This window comes from Strongylocentrotus purpuratus, unplaced genomic scaffold, assembly GCF_000002235.5.
Source record: "Strongylocentrotus purpuratus isolate Spur 01 unplaced genomic scaffold, Spur_5.0 spur5_scaffold_5, whole genome shotgun sequence".
Lineage (NCBI taxonomy): Eukaryota > Metazoa > Echinodermata > Echinoidea > Camarodonta > Strongylocentrotidae > Strongylocentrotus > Strongylocentrotus purpuratus.
In genome coordinates this window covers 24,020,502-24,040,870 of record NW_022145611.1, presented here as the reverse complement: position 1 = coordinate 24,040,870, position 20,369 = coordinate 24,020,502, and the positions used below count along the sequence as shown (strand labels likewise).

The following is a 20,369-nucleotide window of genomic DNA, read 5'->3' as shown; positions in this document are numbered from 1 at the left end:
ATTATATTCTGAAGGAGCTCCTATTTAAAAAAAATGCTAGTTTGATTTTCTCTACATCTGCAAAATTGTTTATAGATCTTTTGGTGAAAGAGTGGGTTATATACGTAGGATTATAAAGAGAATATTGACATTTCAATGCAAGTAATATCTCTTCTTGGGTAGTTGTGTGTGTTCATCCATCATCCTTTCCATAATAGCTGTGATTATTTGTCCTTCTCATTCTTCTTCTTATGGCTTATTGTTTTTTCTTTGTTTTTGTGTAGCTGACTTGCTGAACATGTGACCCAAAGTGAAAAAAACTGTTGAATTAATAGGCATTTAAACACATTTAATGAATGCCTTAGTTGGCAATTAACTGTGGGAATGAGTATTTTTGACCTGTTACACTTATATCATATCTGCAGTATTTATTTTAATAAATGATTTTTAGATGACTGTTTTTTGGATGGGATCTTCCTGATAGAGATTGTTAAAACCAAAAACCACAAAGTGAATGAAAGTAAGCAATATAGTTGATGACCTGGTAAATGTGAAATATGAAGTTTGGACCTTTCATTTAAAAATTCAGAAGCTAGAAATCAAATTATGATGTTTATGTATTTTTGTATTCATTTATATGTTCAACAGTATATAAATGGGTATGAACAATTGAATATTCTCTATAACATGTAAATTAATAGAAATCATTGGAAATTAATATCTGAAATGTGATTTGATTTTGTCCATGACTATCAAAGGAAGAGACATTATATTATTTATAGCATTTGGTTTTGCAACTTTAGTATTACTCACTATAGATCTGTTCTGCACAAAAAAATATTTGTTTACGTATCTTTGAAAAGGTCCTTTTTACATCACGTTTATTTTTTGTCTCCATAAACTATTGATTGGAAGTGTGTATTTCTATATGTTACAGCCAAATTGGTTTCATGTGTGTATGAAAAGATTCAAGATATAATCTTTAATTTGGGTAATACTTGAAAAAATGCTGCTCTTAATAGTGGATCGAGAACTTCTTCCGGAATGGATATTAGATATGATTTGTTTTGTTTGCATATCATCTGAATAGTACATTGTTTATCATCACACCTTCAACCTTCTGTTATTATGTGACCAGAAGACACTTAAAAGGACCTGTATTGCAAATCTACTCTTTGATATGTAAATTTTGGTGTGTGCTTGATAAAATATCTTTATTTTACCCGATTTCCCCCAATTCATAAACATTGTGCTAAAGAGGTAAATTATACTTTGTTTCATATACCGGTAGTATTATATCGTTTATAACGATACCATTTGATTGAAAGTAACAAGACAAGATAATTTAACAGCTACACATCAGAGAAAATGTAAGGTATTATGGAGTAGAGAATAGTTTGTATAGAGATATTTTTCACCTATGAAGTGCAACTATATTTTTATGTTTTCTAGTGAAAACCATTCAATACAATGAGGCTTAAGTAGTAATTGTCATTCTCTTATTTTTTGTTGTTATTTATGCTTGCTGGTTAATGTAAGCTCTTAAATGGTTACATGATAGTATTCATACAATTAACATTATTCTTCAATGATATATTCAATGCCTTTTGTGAAATTACATTTATTCTTGGGAGAGGATGCATCGTACACGTTTGGTGAAATGTTTGCTCTCTGTATGAATGATAGGCCAAAGTCAATAATATTCTCCAAACAGCTGTATGTACATGCAATAAACAGAAAATCATGCTCAAATCAGTGAGATGTACAGTGTGTGTATAGTAGACACCATGATCAATGTGAGACATTGTGGTCGTCCGTGTTAAGTCTTACTCAATCTTCTTTCTGCATCCTCTGCATATTATTTCATTGGAGGTCCGAACATTGTAAATAAAAATAAAAGATATTGATAACCAGTAGTTGGTGAAGGTTATTTCCCTTTTTAGACACAATGGTGAATTTCTGTGTGAATGTGTGATTGAATTACCGGGAGTGAATGTCTAAAGAGATATATGTATCTGTCATTTCAATAAAATCACTAAATTACCTCTAATACATAGAATAAATCAAACATTCAAGAATATATAATTTAAATAATCATTTTAATAAGCAAGCACGCAAAGACAGTGTTATTACAGGTAAAATAAACTTTCACAGGAGGCAAAAACATTCTTGTGTACATGAACATTTTTTAGCGGTATTCTTGAGAATCAATCAATAAAGTTTCATTATGACATCACAATCATTTTCTGTAATTCTAGATTGAATTAGATTTCAATTACAATATTTGGCAACACAGAAAACAAGATTCATTCTAGACTAAGCTTAGCTAAAAATGGAGAAGTATATGATCCGAGGTACAGTGAGCTTCCCGTGTCGAGGACCTCACTGATGTAAGATACTACAGCACCGGTAGGGTCATCAAGTCTTCGTACTATGTGCCCATCCTCAGCAAACTCCATGACCAGACCATAAGGCTTAGTGGTAGACTTCACAATGAATTCAGGACTGAAGAACTAGGATGAAGAGAGATGGCAAAAAGAAGCAACAGTTGAATGGTTTTAAAGTTACATACAAACATATACTCATCAATGTTGTCATTGGAATAGTTATTTTAATTTGTCCAATTTATCAGCAAAGTAATACAGCCTTCTTTACAGCTGTAATAGTGAAATCAAGAACAGAAGTGAAATACATTTACCTCTTCTTTTTGTTATAGGCTGCAAAATAACCTAGAAAAATCAAGGGCCAAGTTCAATGTTCTTTCCAGAACAATTTTGGAAAGGAATTATGATACCGGTAATAGCCTATCAAAAGAAGGTGAAAGTTTCTCCGGTTGATAATCATTTTCTTTGAATTTTTTTGTCGTCTGTTTTTAGTCACTTTAAGATATTTTTATGCTAGTTTGAATTAACCATTCCGTTAACATCCTTTAACTAAGTGGTAATATTTACTCCTGTTCTGCTGTAATGACTATATTACCTTGATAAGAAATTTTCTGAGCCATGGTCTTGGTGCAAAGACGTCATAGAGACAGTGTCGTCTGATGGTAGGAAGGGCTACCCAGAATCCTCCACTGGAACTTGGACGGATATTATCCACAAAGCCTGGTAGATTGTCAGCAAATATTTCTCTTTCTCCTTCTCGTGAACTGGTCAGGAAGTACCTTCACATATAAGGATTTATATTGTGTGAAATATATAATGCAATTTTATGAGAATCATATACTGTAGGGGAAAAGGACAAATACAGCATTTTATTTTTGAAAGGTCAGCAGAATACAAGTATATATTGTGCTTGGTGTACAGAATTAACATACTTGAGTCAAACTTATTCAGACTACTGGTACATTTTTGTAGTTATGCCAATGAGATCAAATGATATAAACTTGTATGAAATAATTTATAGGTACCGGTAAACTTTTCAGGGTTATACCATGTAATTCTTTGAAAAAGAAGTAGAGCGCTCTCTCTCTCTCTCCCTCCCTCTCTCTCTCTCACTCTTTACCTCTTTCTACCTCATTCTCGCTAATTCTCTCTCAGTTCTATTCTAATGAGTAGACTAGAAAAGATATTGATTGGAACTTATTTTAACAATTTGACCTTTACTAAAACTGTATCTGAATATTTCAAGAACAATATAATTGCCCCCTTCCCAAAGGAAAGGAGATTGATTCGAACCCTTTTCAAACCCGATCTCAACTCCATACATGTACTTACTGATGTATTCTCATCCTCCCTCCCTCAGCTACAAGCAAGAAACTCTCGTCCTGGGATAGCTGTACTCCGTTACCTAATGTTAAACCATCCATTAGAACAGAAACCTCGCCTGATGTCGGGTCGAATTGAAGAAGTCTGAAATGTAATATGAATGGGTGTATGGGTGCAGTAAACATTCTTTTTGTCTTCTACATATTTCTTGTGTTGGTTTTTCATACTTTTCTACTTTATCCACTTTCACGTTTCTGAATGCACTATAAAAATATGTGCTTATATAATCATAGTAAAATTGCAGTACAACTAATTGATAACTTCTGTAAACATATAGTTTTACTGTTTTACTGTTTTTGTCAAATCTTTTGTGTAAATTTGAGGGAAAGAGAAAGATTATGAGATCACTATTAGTTTTGTTCATAGAGAATGAAAAATTATACAGCTACAGTACAGAGTCAGAAATCATCAATAAACTGAAAAATAAGATATGATAAACAGTAATATATGAGATAGATTGTAAATTAAAGTACAATTACCTTGAATCATTATTTCCTTCCATGGCAAGTGACACATGTTGAAACCTGTGCCATTTTGTGCTGCTATGAGTGAAATAGACCATACCATCGGATCGGACAGCCAGATCATTGAAGAATACTATGGGCTTGCCATCAACTATTGTACCTCCAGATACTAAACGAGTCCTCTCACCTGAGATGATGTATGAAAAGGTCAAAGAGTTAGTCATTCTGTATATGACATTGAGAGAGAGGGGGGGGGGGGGGATATTTAAATCCCTCCTCTAATCTCCCTTTTTGTACTAGCTACCACAAGCTACTAAATGAGCTAGACCTCTCTCCTGTTATATAAAGGTGTATGGGAGAAGGTCACTGTCATTAATCATTCTGAATATGAGAGGGGGGAGAGGAGAGGGTGAGAGAGAGAGAGGAGGTGAGACAGAGTGGAAAGAGAGAGAGAGAGAGAGAGAGAGAGAGGAGGTGAGACAGAGTGGAAAGAGAGAGAGAGAGAGAGAGAGAGAGAGGAGGTGAGACAGAGTGGAAAGAGAGAGAGAGAGGAAGAGGTGAGACAGAGTGGAAAGAGAGAGAGAGAGAGAGAGAGAGAGAGAGAGAGGAAGAGGTGAGACAGATCGAGTGGAAAGAGAGAGAGAGAGAGAGAGAGAGAGAGGAGGAGGTGAGACAGAGTGGAAAGAGAGAGAGAGAGAGGAGGAGGTGAGACAGTGGAAAGAGAGAGAGAGAGATAGAGAGAGAAAAAGGGGGAAAGGAGACAATGATGCCCCTCATTCTATTCCCCGTCGCAACCTAACTCTTTTTTTAAAGTAGCAATGTTTGGATACTGGAATATGTAGTATAAGCTCAAAGATGGGGAGATAGGACATTCTTATCAATAAGTGAAGAAAGAATCCCAGGGCAATGAACATATCTGTTTCAATTAAAAGTATGGTAGTGAGAACCAATTTTTTGGCATACCTGTTGACACGTTAACATGGAACAGGCCTAGATGAGCATCGATGATGTATAGGAGTCCATCTTTGGTGAACCGTAAGCCTAGAGGACGACCGCATTCAATTTCATTCCCTGAAAGACAGAATTTTAATTTTTTTAATGATTGTATTCTTAAGGGAAATGACCATGTCATTTATTTCATCCGAGGTAGTATCCTCACCAATACACCTTAGGGGTACAAGCAACCAACCGGCCTGTACCCCCTTGAAATTCTTCATTACACAAGTACAATAATGTGCGCCCTCCCCCCCCCCCCCCCCCTCCCTCTAGACTACATTTCTAATTGCATACTGTACGTAGACACAAGGTGTGATACAATTTATGTTTATCATTAGTACAGTATCTCATACCGCTTTCATAATGACAATAATCAACATGATCAGGATGAATTCTACAAAGAAGTATACTGCACAAGTTTGTCATCGCCACCATACCCTAACATTATAAAGCAACATCAAAATTCTTACCACAATATACAGATCCAAGTGAAAGTACATTAGTTAGCTCCAAGTTTGAGTTGATTTTGATGATCTTTCCATCAGCGGTACCACTGTAGATGTCACCTTTATGAACATGAACAGGAAAATGATTTTTATGTTAAAATCTTCTTGATTCTGCTAGAAATTACCTTATTACCAGCCTACATATACTGAACTGGTTTCTGAGAAGTGACTAACTTTCGTTTATAAGTGGCCTAAACATTGTGGAGCGGTGTGTGCAGCACTTTGTAACTGCAAGGAAAAGGTGCTATATCACATATCTTTCAATATTCTGAATTAAATGATAACTAGGAACCATTTACTTTGATTGCAGGAGATCAAGGAGTGAAATGGGAAAGACTTAAAGACAAGAACGTGGAAGGATAGAAACAGAAGGGCAGAGGCAAGAGAGAGAGAGAGAAAGAAAAAAAAATCATAGACAGAGAGATATATATATGCGCATGTATTTATTATGTAGAAAGAGAGAAATGAGATATTGAAATGAAGAAATTCACTGAAATGATATATTGGCCTACTGTTCATATCTTTTGATTAATACCATTTTATTTTTTACTTAAATTGGGAAGTGGTTTTTGGTTGATCACTTGTATGATTATATCAACAGTAGGCTATTGTCAGAGTGTCTCTACCATCTTTGAAGACCAGTGATTCAGGACCAAGGACCTGATTCTCTAGGATTTTCTCTGCTCTCTGGAGATGATCATTCACTGGTAGAGCGTCTCCAAGATATGGAGGACTTTGCAATCTGGAAATGTAATAGAAATTGACGAGCATAAATCTTGGTGTGGTGTCCGATAATCGATCTCAACTGTTTGTTTCATTTTTACTCATTTATTTTTTATTTATTTTTATTTTTTTGGGGGGCGAGGCGATTATCTAAAAAAAACAATGAAGGATATGACTATACATAAATTTGCTGGTACGATTTTTAAATTGCTATAATTTTTGTCACAATTAAATAATACATTTTAGGAAGACAATAAAGACAAGATACAAGAAAATAGAAATAGTCATTTGAAGTATATAAAATTATGAGTGTAAAACTATTTCAATGACTAAAGAGCCATTAACCATGTCTCTTCCACACATAGAGAATTAAGTTTATTAAAATATTGCCCTTCACTTGAGGTATAAGTTATATTGAATTAAGACAAGACTGGAAAATAAATCACAGGCTGTTTCAGGTATTTTCTGCATATATCTAAAAACAGTTTGCATATACATGTAACAGTATTTACAATTTTTAATATTGAATGACTGAATTGATTAATCTGACATGAAACTGATGGAACTTACTCAAACCCGACTGGTTCAAATGGAGCTGGAAGCAAGTAGACTACTACACCAATTAATGGTACAATAATAGTAAGTACCACACTCGGGGTAGACCTGTTGCATGGTTTAGGTCGACAAAGAAAAGGTGAAGCAAATCGGTTTTAAAGAAAATAAACAAACAAAAACTTCAATATAAGTAATGCAAAATTACATCGTCAGAGCTTGACTCAGTGAAATAAAAAGAGACATGAGAAAATGACAGATGTACATGTACGTACTATCACTAGCCTGAAAAAAGAAGTAATTGTACATACAAATTTTTTGGATCCTTGACTTATATAAGAAATCATAAAGTCTTGGCTGGAAAGAATGAAAATGATAATGCACTGTTTATGAGCGATTAAAACAAAATCATTGAAGAATGTGTATCATAAATCTGGTAAACTATTACATTATTTCTTAATCATAAACATAAAATGAATGTATTTAATCTATGATAGCCTACATGGGGTATAATAATGAGAAAATGCTTACACACTTACATTTTAGCTGCTTGCTATAGAGTTCTTTAGTAAACTACATTAAAGATGGGTTTACAATAGGTTTGAAAGAAACAAATGAGATACAGAAAAAAACTACCAGCAGAACATACATGCAGGTCGTTTCCAGTTTTTCATAGAGCAGGTCAGCAAAGACACTGGTACCGATTATACATGAAAATATACCAGCTATATTCCATCTCATTAAACCTATGTAAGGAGTCTTTCCAACAATCATTCATATCTTCTTTCTTGAACCATCTTCTCTCTTTCTTTCTCCTTTTTTTAGGCAATAATCATGTTTGATTTTCCTTCGCATCATTGTTAACATCCATACATGTACCTGCCAACATTTGAAAATAAGAATTAGGAATTTTTAGCACGGCATGTCTTCGAAAATGAGAAATCTGTACCTAAAATTGAATACAAATTTGCTGCTCGATCATGCAGCCAATCAACGTACACAATATGTGAACTCTCAAATCACGGCACATGATAAAACAAGCTTTATTTGGCTTTAGCACATAAAAAAAAAAAAATTTAAATCAGAATATTCCAGATTTTCAGGTCCTAGAAATCCAGGAAGACGTAATATTCTGGATTATTTGTAGGGGTTGGCAGGTACATCTTGTTATTATTCCTTCTCTCCATACCTTAACGCTTGTCGTTCAAGCACTATTGCTCTCTCTCTCTCTCTCTCTCTCTCTCTCCCTGTTGATCTTTCTATCCTTCTCTCTATCTCTTTCCACTTTTCTGACCATGATCACTGAACTGGATATTTTGTGCTTTGTACATATTGCTCATCCTTCTTAACAAAAGATGACCATTTTCACAATGTGGTCAGTATTAGGTTGTGGGTTTGGAGGTGGCGAAAGAGGATGATTAGTCCAGAATCTGATCGATTTAATTTTTAGACAATCTCAAATAATGTTATGCCATCTTCCTCTACTTGCTGCAAGCCAAAAATTTTACATGATCCCCATTACACGATCTTCAGCTTGGAGCAGGTAGGGGAAGGCAGAGATCGCAAACGTGAAATAAAATAACACTTTTCAGATTCTAGACTTAACTGATCCCAAGTTTTCTTGGGCAGAGAGTGCAAGATTACATTGCAAAATTCAAGGGTCTTGGGTAATGGTATTCTAAATGAAAACAATGACGTGTTAACCATATACAAATTTTGCTTTATTTACAGATCTGTTTTGATGCAAGGAATGAAGAAAGGATCAAATGATAAGAACTGAATATGACATAATACATGTCTTTTGATCATACAATGTATATGCAAAAAAAGGAATTATTATAATATTTGTAAAAAGGAAATAATAAAGAAATAATCACCTAAATATTAAAAGACATATTACCAGCATAAAAAGGAAACTATCAACAGAAATCCATGATTTATACACAAAAAAGGAAAAGAAATTACAATCTAGTTCCTTCTTTTGATGGTTGGTGCATATTATTACTGTCACCCTTTTTGCATCAGGCTATGGGAGACAAAAATTGTTTATAGTACAAATAATGACTGTCGTATACAATAAAATATCTTCAAACTAAAGAAGCCAACATTTTAAGCACATACAAGAGAACAGTGTATTAAATATATATTATCTTACATGTACATGTATCATACTTAACTAATATAATAGTCAGATTTGATTAAGTTTTTTTTAATCTCTCATTTCAAATAAAATTAAACAATGCTAGCTTCTACAACTTTTTAATGAAGTTCTAATAGCCATTAATAACCTAATCATATGTGTACAATTCATTCAGGAAAAAAAAAGGATTTGATTTACATTTTTAAATATGAATGCTCACAGGAAAAGTTCGGGTAATAATTTCCTCATGTGCCCCAACAAAGGTATCTGTCAAGAAATGGCCACATACTAAAGTGTGAATTTGTGACTGAATCTAGTATAAAAGTACTTGGACGTTGATTTAAGACAATGTATGCACATTTCACTTCTCATTCCAGGAAACACTGGGAAAGATGCAAGTCAGATGCAAGTTTCTTAGACCTAATCCACCTGTAGATTCTTCAATCCATGAGTCAAATGGACTGTTGTTGTATATCTCAAGGTCATTAGATTCCTATATCACTCGCACATACACAGAGTTGCTAATGTTTACAAATCTTGAAATCAACATAAATTTCCTCTCCATAAATTTCAAGAAAGACCACATGAAGTTTTCTTGTTTTATGCATATCAATCAGAATAAATTCCATTCCATTATCAGTTTTTCCTCAGTGAAAGCAGGAAAAATAATCAGTAATGCAATAACTTACACTCTAAATGGAAACTGACCAAGAATGCATATTTACCCAAACACCACAGCACTATGACCATTACGACGAACCAAATGAAGCATAAATGATGAGTGATTGAAGTAATGTCCTTTTATACAACATGGTTACATACAACTAATCATTTGTAGGGTTACCACAGCTGAAGTTACTCAATTGTTCTTTGGGAAATCCATTCTGCAATCACTATGGATAGTTTGATAAACACAATTAAGCATGAAGAAATGAAGCCATGTCCATATACAAGGTAGGCTACTTAGAGACCAGGGTAGGACTAATAGCCCTGATATCATGTGTAACAACCTTCTATGGCACCATCATGATGGACAATTTGATCAACAAAATTTAAGCAGGAGCAACTGAATCCATGTCCATATGTACAATGTAGGCTTCTTCATGTTAACTGGAGGGCTACTTCAGGTCAAGTGTCGGGCTGCTCGCCTTGATAGAAAGAGTTCGGTAAGGATTTTGGTCAGGTCAGATCAGATCAGTCCTTGGCATCACCAACACCATCGGGATTGATGGCAAACATGGCTTCTGCTTCAGGCAGGCAGGGGGAATCATAGATCTTACATATCCTGGTCTCACCTCGACCTTTCCTCAGGTATAGCCTGTAGAACAGAGTGGGAGAAAGATGAAGAGAGGCACAGAGAGACAAAAAGAGATGAGTTGGGGGCAATAATAGTGAAAAGAAAGAAGTACAAGACATGCAAAATAAAGAAAGGAGGAAATAAAGAGAGAGTGAGAAGAAAAACAAAGACATAAAGAGGCGAAACTATTCATATCATCAAACATAAAGGATTACAAGAAGAGAATTATTTCTAAAGAGCATTCTTGAATACCCCCCAAAAATTGCTATTATGGCCAGAACATGCAATGCTAATAATTAGGTTAATCATATTGCTTCTTGAAATTATGCATTTTTATACAAATTTTTCATACCAATTTCACACAGCAAAATCAATATTAGCACTTCACACAGCAAAATAAATAATGGCTCTTGTTATCAAGTACACAGTGAATCAAATTACAATACCATATTTCTAAATTGATTTGAACTTTCTGAAAGTGCACTAACCTTGTAGTGGAAGCATGAGCCATGATATGACCTCCTATGGGTTTCTTAGGATCTGAAGTGAACATCGCTGCACCATCTACTTGAGCGACAACCTGGTTAGTGATCACCACAGCAACACCATACTAAGAAATACAAGAGATATTTTTATGACAGTGAGAATGTGTGCATGTTACACAAATGGTAAGACATAAAACAATAATTTGTATATATTTGTAAAAAGGTGACCTTTGAAGAAAAAAAAAGTTATTTTTTCACAAATGTGCTTTCACATGTGAACCATGTTGGATCAACACTGTTTCATACCAACTATGCCTCTACCAATATTTCACAAATTCAAATTCTGATCCGAATTTCACAATGTATGAATGCTAATTCACACTTTAAACCAACATTGCCTAGAAAACGCAGAAAAAGAAATAAAGTTCATCCCTTCAAGGCATTTGTTTGCCTCTTCAGCAAGGCTGAATAGTGTACTTGGGAGACTTCCCATATATGCATCTGTCTTAAGGCTAGCATACCCCACTTTCATAACAAGGGAAACGCTCTCGGCAGTCTAGCCTGCATTACGCAATTCGATATGATGAAAAATTGAGATTTGGACATTATTATAGGCATTGTGGTCCATTAGCAGACTGCAAAATGTGAAATCCTCTGAATATAATCAGCATTGTGAAGTGGATATTGACTAAGAATCATCAGAAAAATTATTTACTATTATTTCTACCAAGATTAATAACTTTCATGAAATATGAACAAATAACAAAAATTAATTTATTATTTCTCATATTAAGTTGTGAAAAACAAAATTCAAGTCTACTGACCTAAAATGACCTTTGACTTTGACTTTGTGACCTGGAATTTGTGTCATATGATTTGTGATACTTGGTAGCCCTTGGGTACAAGTTTCATGGAATTTGAACAAACACTTTTGAAGTTATGCTAAAAATTCAAATTCTTGAAAACACTGAATGCAAACCTGAAATGACACTTGCCCTTGAGTTTGTCACCTAAGAGACTAATCACATAATTGGTGATACTTGACAACACTTATGTTTGATTTTCATGGAATAGGAATTCTGAAATTATGCTAAAAATTCAAAATCTTGATGTTGATGCCACAACAAAGTCTAAGTTTGCAGACCCGAAATGACCTTTGACCTTGACTTACTGACCTGAAATTCTCCTCACATGATCGGGAATACTTGATAACTCTTTAGTTCAAGTTTCATTGAATAAGAATTTATACAATCAAAATTATATTAAAAATTCTAAAACGTTGACGCCGTCGCCGAAAAGCGGCGCCTATGTCTCGCTTTTTGCTACGCAGGCGAGACAAAAATGCAGAGATATCACCAAGATGGAGCATTATTTCACTCTTTAAAGGCAAGGTATTCTACTGACACTACTTCAGATTTACATATACTACCATCTGCTGCTCACAATGTCCATGTCCCACAATATATCACCAACTGACGATATGAGCATGATGATGCTTGGGTACAGGAACTGGAAATCACTCTATGTACGCTTTCACCGAAATATGGCACAATTGAAAATACTTTACAGAAGTGGCAGCAATATTGGTAAAATACCCTGACTATAAAGGTTTTTCTTTTCTTTGTTCTTTACCTCATCAGCAAGTCTGAGCAGTGTTCTTAAAAACCTCCCCAAATGCATCTGCCTTGAGGCTAGCTCACCACGCCCGGAGTAGTCTGTGCGATAAAGTGCTGTGGCACTGTCTACAATCAGCAAAGCATACCTGGTATAAAATAGGTAACATAATGTCATTTCTATCAGCCATGAAAACAGTGTTTGAGCAACCAGTTCCATAAAGTAGTGGGTAGTCTGGCAAATGAAAACATACTATCATTTTACTGGATTGTTATCAATGATCACATCATCATGATCAATAATATTTTTCATTCAATCACCTAATTTATCAGTCCTCTCTTCTCATAAATATAACTGATTGAGATACGGAGGTTATTACATGCACCATATTTTCACCACATTTTGGATGAGAAGTGCAGAAACAAGCTTAGGATAAGGGTTCTCCTATGTCATGGAACACCAATCCCTGCCCCCCCCCCCCCCCCCGACCCCAAGCAGAAATTCAACCTAATGAAAGCAAAAGAATAAAATAGACAATTGACTATACCAAAAACAAATAAATGAAACATGGTGTTGCAGATTTTGACAAATTGGGACAATCCTATGTTTCATTTATGTATCAAGACTGGTCTTCGGAATGAACTAATTGTGAACTCGTTTTGAAATTTAAACTTTTCTCACCTTGATTCTGCCATCATTGCTGAAGCCTGAAGAAGGAGTTGTGACTGATGATCTGAGTTGTGAGCTCTCGCATACGCTACGTTGTCCAACACATCACTGCCTGACAGATTGTATCTAAATCAAATTAAATGTATCATACAGTCATGTAGAGTACATATAGGTAAGAAAAATGAGGCCATCCTAAATGATGTCCCTCCTATCTTACCTCTATTCTGGTAATTAAGTGACCGGGGAAATAATACTGTAAGCTCTTTGGTCAGTCGTGTAATGACTGGTAAGGCACTATATAACAAACAGTTCATTATTACTATTGTAATCCATCATGTGTGTTTTGATAAATTTCATCAGGTTTTGGGCTAAAACAATATCCAATCCTATAAAATCTGGGAATTTGTAGAGTACCATTGCTTAAATGCATACTCGTAATCTACTTTTTTTTTTAATTAGATAACTCTGGTCTACCTGATTTATATCATGTACTGCACATTGTACAGTGCATGGAGAACAAGAACAGCATAACTACATGGAGAGCTAGCTAACAGCCCTTCTGGTACTCACCTGTCTGCTACAGCAATCAATCTCTCAGGTCGGAAGGTACCCTCTGTGTCTATGTAGAGACATTTCCCTTCTCCTCCACCATTGTCAATAGGTAGCTAACAAGGCAAAAATTGAGGGCAATTGTACTGGAATAATTGTTTCATAATAAAGATTTGGGCTGGAGTTATCAATGGATAAATTCAAAATCTGATTTATTTATCCCATAGCCAAATGTTTAACATTCTGTAGAATTTAACCAAGACAGGGTTCAGATAATAATATTAAGCAGGAAAAAATTCCATAATTATACATACAATCAGTCATAATATATACAATATTTATGATAAATCTTACAAAAAGAAATAAATAGAATATAACACATTTATGATTTAATATTGATGGTCTGTAGCATTCACATGATTTTTTTTCTTTGTTTTTTGTAAGTTTCTACACAACATGTCTTGTCCAAGATACACACTAACAGTAAACAAATTTGAGGCAAAGCTCTTACCTGACAAGTCACTGCCATAGTATGGCAGAGTTGTGTCTTTCCAGTTCTGAACTCTCCAAAGATTTCTGTGATAGAACCAGTCTCAATACCACCTGAAGCCGGAAAGAAAAAAAAATCAATAGAAAATCTCAAAACATATCTTCAGGAAAATTAAAAAATCTTTATAGAATAAAGAATAAGCTTGTATATTATCAAAGGAAATTACAAGCCTCATCTATAGGAGGCATTTGAGAACATGCAACAACAAAATATGGGGGGGGGGGCACAACTTTATGGATATGGGTAACTGAGTGCAAGTTCTTTGTTCTAGTGTTTTTTTTACTTGGCCTATATAACTGAAAGGAGAGGGGACCAGGAACTGGAACCATTGAGTTGAGGCCCGGCCATGTCCCACTTTAGCGGCTTTTATAGCCACTTACACAAAAATAAAATGAGAAAGTAAATGTTTTGAAAGGATAGTCCCCAGACTCTCCACATAAAACATTCCATTCTATTAGAATCACACATCTTTTTTTCTTTCTGTACTGTTTCAGGTGAAGAATACACCATACCTTGTAGAAGTTTGTCCAGCTCCTTGGAGCCAGTTGTGACCTGTATGATCTCTGATCTCTGTTGGTGGAACTGAGTAGCCGTGGTGAAGCCCATAGGAACAAGCTTCTGGGCCTCCGTCTGTAAAAGCACAATTTGACATGGACTATGAAATTGATTTGAAGCAAGTCAAGAGTAGGGAATTAAAGTCTCATTTTCAATCAAAATATTAGCTTTGTAGTTTGTACTTTACTTCACACATATCAAAATTATCTGGTGCACATTTTATAGGATTCATGTAAAACTGTTACAGCTTCTTAAGGCTTACCTTATATTTAACTGACTAATAAATTCCATGAAACAAAGTAAAGAAAAGAAACCTGGGCTCAAACAAATTATAAAATAGCTGGATCAAAAACACACTATCAATCCAATACCAATATCACAAGCAACATATATTTACAAGAGCCATCATGTCTTGGACGTAAATTGACTCTACCGGTATTTGCCCCCAAACAAGGCCTAAAGCTGAATTGAATATCAGACATTTATTACGATAAGGCCAGGTTTAACTAGACTCTTTTCACCTTTGCTTTCTTCCTTCTTCTTCCTTCTTCTGATTCTATCAATTTCTGTCCATGTCTTATTTAAACAAATCTTACCAGGATCTTATCTGCCTTAGCCTCACTGATACCCTTGACAGCACACAGTTCTTTCTTGGTAGAGTAAGCCACAGACTCCACAGTGTGCATACCTGCTTCCTCCAGCTTCTTCACATCATTAGAGCTTATTCCACTAGCCTGTAGGAAATGAAATTATCATTATCAAAATACCTGCATCTAGAATGTCAATATGTTTTTACTCATATGCATTCCAACATCACTTGTAACTATGATAATTGTGGAGTTCTCAGCATTTTGTGAAAAACATAATTCCCTTACTTTTCCCAGACAAAGTTTCAAAGTGTCCAGATCATTAAAGGAGGCACACTACACAGCACATGCATATGATAATAAACCACCAGATCCAAACTTCTGGTAGATATGCTATGTGGACACAAGACAAAAATGTAAGAGAGCTTCTACTCTTTTTTGGGGGGGGGGGGGGGACAAATGAAATTCCCTGAATTTTGATTGGTCAGATTGATTTTTCTCTCAAGTGATTTTTTTTCCCCCCCTCAAATACCCAGACTTTTTCCATATTTCCTTGACTGTAAAAAGGGAACTCATCCCTACTTTCTAGGAAAGCTGGAAACCCTCTACCATGTGATAATAATGACAACTTGTGTAGTGCACATACATGTATATCTACCCAGAGAATGCATAAGGAGTTACTTTAAATACAAATCAAATATATACATGTATATGTACTATAAATACCAACTATAATTCTGGTTTAGGAATTTCCCAACCGGCAAGTTTCCAGCTGTTACAAGCTGAAGAGGCCATGCTCATATGAACAGATAAATCAATCTAAAAATACAGCTAATAATGCATTGGATATATCATGTCATTCCAGATTTAATCCACAATTATTTGTTAAAACAAATAACTTTTTGTAGAAATAAAGACATTGTTGAGATAATTTGTGGACATCCGAACAGTGTTCACATCATACACACTAAATGTACAAGTGTATGTATACCGTATCAATCTTCAGTCTACTCCTAATAGTATTGGCTTGACTGTACAAATATAATAATGATAAAAATAAAATGAAATAAAATAAAATAAAAGCAAGATAAATGAGAGTTTTGGACATATTCTAGCCATGGGGTAAAAGGGCAGGATTATGAAATTTCTCACCTCAAGCCTACTGATACCGAGTGGACCAAACTCCTCAGAAACTTCCTGCTCAGCATTGTGCATTTGCATTGCCATGTTTCCTTTTTGAATGAACCTGGAAGAAGAAAAAAATCAATCAATAAAATTGCAAATATCAACTGCTAGACTTATCCTTAACTAGTTTGTATGGTTTTATGCAATATTATACCGGTACTCATAAGCTGACATCTAGTTCTAGCATTAGATTCATTTAATATTGTATTTTTTATACCAAACACTTTATTTGCTTTGTTTGCTTTTAATATACAGTGCGTTCGAGAAAAAAAACGAAACCGAGAACTATCAATGTTTTATCATAACTTAATCACAATTATAATTAATAAATGATTTGTAAAGCTTAGATCCTCCTCTTTTATTTGATGCAAGTCATATGATGCATATTTCACGCATGAGTGATTAAAAACAATTTGAAGAAAGGGTACCAAAATGTCATTTGGCGAACATTATTGGAATTTCAAAGAGAAAATCACATTTCCAGAAAGTTCATTTTCTGCCCTTTTATATGACATCTTAAACAGGAGCCTGGAATAACAAAGTTCTGTTTGTTTAAAGTGATGCTTGCATTTCCATAATTTTATTGAACAAGTTTGTTTTCACTCGCTGCCTGCAGTAGCAACAAGCAACCAACTCTGTTTCGTTGGCGATCAGCCATGCATGAAGTCTTTCATCTTCTTTGTTGTTAGGGCAGGCAGGCAGCCAGTGAAAACGAATTCAATTAATAAAATTATGGAAGAGTTCAACAGGAAATCAATGTTATTTTGCTCTATGTTCATAACATTACGAACCAGAGCAAAATTTTTAATCTATTTTTTTCGGATGGTCATATCTCAGCGAATGCTTCAAGATTTGGATATTATTTTTGATGCGCTTTCAGAAAAAGTTCAAATTTGGAAAATCTCAAAATAGTTTTTTGATGACGTCACACTTGACCACTCTATTAAACAAACACATTTGACGAAATAACTGTTGGTGTGACAGTGTCACTATTAAGTCCGTTTTGTTCTATTCTAGACTGAAAAAACAAAAAAAGTCTATTTATTTTGTTTGGGGATGTGTTTCTCTGAGTTTGAGACTACAACTGGTTTCACTTACTCCTACAAATGAAGTCTAGAGTCTAACGGTAAACACAGGGAAAAAATTAATATTTATTTTTCGGGGGCGGGGCTACTTTTCAAGCTTGCCTGCATGTCAAAAGACAAAATATGATGCAATTTATGCATCCCGGCCCCGTTCGCGCTGGTCCTAGACCAAATTTTCTGCCGACCCTACCCAAATAAGAGGCTAAACGAACGAAAGATGACAGAAAATTCAGTCTACACTGGTCAATGATCCAGAATGCTGTAACATGGTCTGGTGAGTGTGAGTGTGATACTGATAGTCTACAGTCAACACAGTGAATTGAAAGAGGCTCAATTGCCTGACATTTGTGAAACTGTAGACTCTAGATCCAGAATCTAGGTCTATTATTATTATTAGATCATACATTAAAGCTTGATATAAAATTCTAAAATCATAGACATTGACATGTGAATGGCATTGCCATGCCATTGGCATTGGTCATATCATTCTACTAAGTTTTAGTAGCAGTTCATTCACTACACACAGTGCACAGCGCGGCGACAGTCGAACTCAAATCACACTGGAGCTGCACAGCTGGAAAAATGCAAGCATGCCAAGCGCGATCGCGAGAGCGGAAAAATCATCTATGATCTAGACCTATCAACATTCTATACATTTTTAGAAGGTAACATTCATTATTTGTCTCATGTAATCTTTTGAAATGATGAGCGAAACTCAATCATCATTGTAATATGTAACACACACATTGAGATAGTAATATGAATTGAAAAAATGATATAATAAAACATTTCACCTGTCCTTTCTCGAAAACTGATGGTGCCAAGTAACGTAAATATTGTGGAATTTATATAGCGCGCCACAAGTTCGAGCTCGTATACACACACCGACCGCCCGGTGGATGGATGCGATTCTCTTTTGGGTAAATTTGTAATGATAATCCATCACTTTTCAATAGATTACAAGATTTTGTTAAATTTACGTGCTAAAAAAAATTAAATAATGTTTTCAATGATTTATTATGACACGATAATTGTTCAATTGTCTTCGGTAGTTTAATATAAACAAAGCATGTGTGACTTATAAACACACACATCCCCTCCAGAATATGTTAACCCCTATAAAATAAATGAAATCGTCAAATCGTCAAATAAAATAAGCAGCCGATATCACTATTGTGTTCTATGGTATCTGTTAGGGGGTGTTCTGTTAGCTACGGAAGCCCATTAGTGCCACCTACGAAATAAATTTAAGAGAAATTATCTGGCGGCCGCCAGATAATTATCTGGCGGCCGCCAGTTAATTATCTGGCGGCCGCCAGTTAATTATCTGGCGGCCGCCAGATAATTATCTGGCGGCCGCCAGATAATTATCCGTGTCTTCACGGTTGTTTCATCGCAAAGCATGCCGGGACATAATTCTAGTACATTTTTACCTTCGCCGTGATCAGCTGTCCCGTTGCAAACAACGGGATTCTTATCGAAGCAACATCTTAATCTTGTACATAATCCGCTATTCTGCAGTGATTTTCTTTCACTCCAGTATCGTTTGTACGGTAAGAAACCAAAGTTTGTGTTTATTCATTTTTATGACGAATAAAGCTGATAATACGACGTAATGCATGAGAGTGGGCCGGGTCAAGCTTTACTAAATGTAGGCCTAGACCTCTAGTAGGCAGTTCAGTTTAGACCTTCGCGATGGGGACAACTTCTTATAGTACGTACGCAGGTGCGCATTTCAGCTCCCTATACGAATCCACATACATCAGGGTGAGCGCGCTTTCGGCCACACTTTCGTGAGCTTTCGTGGTTCTGCCGAAAAAAAACACTCGGTTTATTTCGGATTTCCCTGCCTTCTGATTGGTTAAAACAATAAAATATGACGTCATTTCTCTTCGACAATTATCGATGCACATCGGAAGTGAGTTGTACGTTGAATAACCATCGTAGTAGATGGTTTTGCTCAAATCTGCCGACAAATTGATGAAATTCAGATGGAAGGAGTTTTTCAACTAACTTACAACTCCGTAATTAACAAAATTAAACATCTTACCTTCTTTCCTGAAAGTTTCATATAATGATGATGAGTAGATCTTATGGTAGATATGATAATATGATTGCAGTTTTTGAAAATTGCACGAACCGATTTTGATGATGCGACGCGTGATGCGTGTACATGGTGTGTACGTGAATGAAACAGCTGTGTGAGTGACGTCGAGACCATTTCGTAGTCTTTGAATTCAGACCCGTTTGTGACTTGATTGACTTGTTTTTTCAATTTTTGTTTATTGTATGTTGTATTTTATTGATAATTGTGATATTTATTTTAATATTTGGAATAATATTGTAATAATCTAGCATGAATTGGTTATATTTTGGGGGTAAAGTAACGATATTTTTTCGAAAAAACTGTTCATTTACTGCAAGATTGCTGCAAGTATAGACTACATAGACGATTTGTCACCTCATCCTTTTGTGTGGGTGTGTGCGTGCGTGTTGAGAGAGAGAGAGAGAGAGAGACTAGGAGAGAAAGACCGAGAGAGAGAGAGAGAGAGGGAGAAAGCGTGCGTGTGTGCGCGTGTGTGTGTGTGTGTGAGAGAGAGAGAGAGACTAGGAGAGAAAGACCGAGAGAGAAAGACCGAGAAAGAAAGAAAGAAATAGAGAGAGAG

At 35.3% G+C, this 20,369-nt stretch overlaps 2 protein-coding genes across 3 annotated transcripts; both read right to left on the bottom strand.

The window, feature by feature from the left end:
- Positions 1-2,059: 2,059 nt before the first annotated feature.
- LOC583714 (adipocyte plasma membrane-associated protein) lies at positions 2,060-7,784 on the bottom strand. 2 transcript variants are annotated; one of them, XM_030998890.1, is made up of 9 exons: positions 7,527-7,784; positions 7,006-7,098; positions 6,339-6,454; positions 5,677-5,772; positions 5,174-5,281; positions 4,226-4,397; positions 3,696-3,830; positions 2,959-3,142; positions 2,060-2,492 (listed from the first exon to the last, which is right to left on the bottom strand). In XM_030998890.1, coding segments are annotated over exons 1-9 (1,113 nt in total). In that variant the 5' UTR covers positions 7,529-7,784; the 3' UTR covers positions 2,060-2,285. The 2 variants fall into 2 exon arrangements, with proteins under 2 accessions (XP_030854750.1, XP_030854751.1); XM_030998891.1 differs by lacking the exon at positions 5,174-5,281.
- Positions 7,785-8,686: 902 nt separating this feature from the next.
- Positions 8,687-18,616, bottom strand: LOC583691 (DNA repair protein RAD51 homolog 1). The gene is made up of 10 exons (XM_030999365.1): positions 18,498-18,616; positions 16,586-16,679; positions 15,443-15,580; positions 14,804-14,921; positions 14,253-14,344; positions 13,763-13,857; positions 13,205-13,318; positions 12,542-12,671; positions 10,913-11,034; positions 8,687-10,445 (listed from the first exon to the last, which is right to left on the bottom strand). Exons 2-10 carry the CDS (start codon positions 16,658-16,660, stop codon positions 10,322-10,324), a joined length of 1,008 nt encoding a protein of 335 aa, XP_030855225.1. The 5' UTR covers positions 16,661-16,679; positions 18,498-18,616; the 3' UTR covers positions 8,687-10,321.
- Between the last annotated feature and the right edge of the window lie 1,753 nt (positions 18,617-20,369).

Coding starts and splice junctions, on each gene's coding strand:
- LOC583714 (XM_030998890.1), bottom strand. Junction 4,398..5,173: donor CCATGTTAACGTGTCAACAG/GTATGCCAAAAA, acceptor ACATCATCTCAG/GTGAGAGGACTCGTTTAGTA. Junction 2,493..2,958: donor TCAGAAAATTTCTTATCAAG/GTAATATAGTCA, acceptor TCTTCATCCTAG/TTCTTCAGTCCTGAATTCAT.
- LOC583691 (XM_030999365.1), bottom strand. CDS start 16,660: ATGGCAATGCAAATGCACAATGCTGAGCAGGAAGTTTCTGAGGAGTTT. Junction 13,319..13,762: donor TTGATTGCTGTAGCAGACAG/GTGAGTACCAGA, acceptor AATTTGATTTAG/ATACAATCTGTCAGGCAGTG. Junction 10,446..10,912: donor GCTCATGCTTCCACTACAAG/GTTAGTGCACTT, acceptor TCTGTTCTACAG/GCTATACCTGAGGAAAGGTC.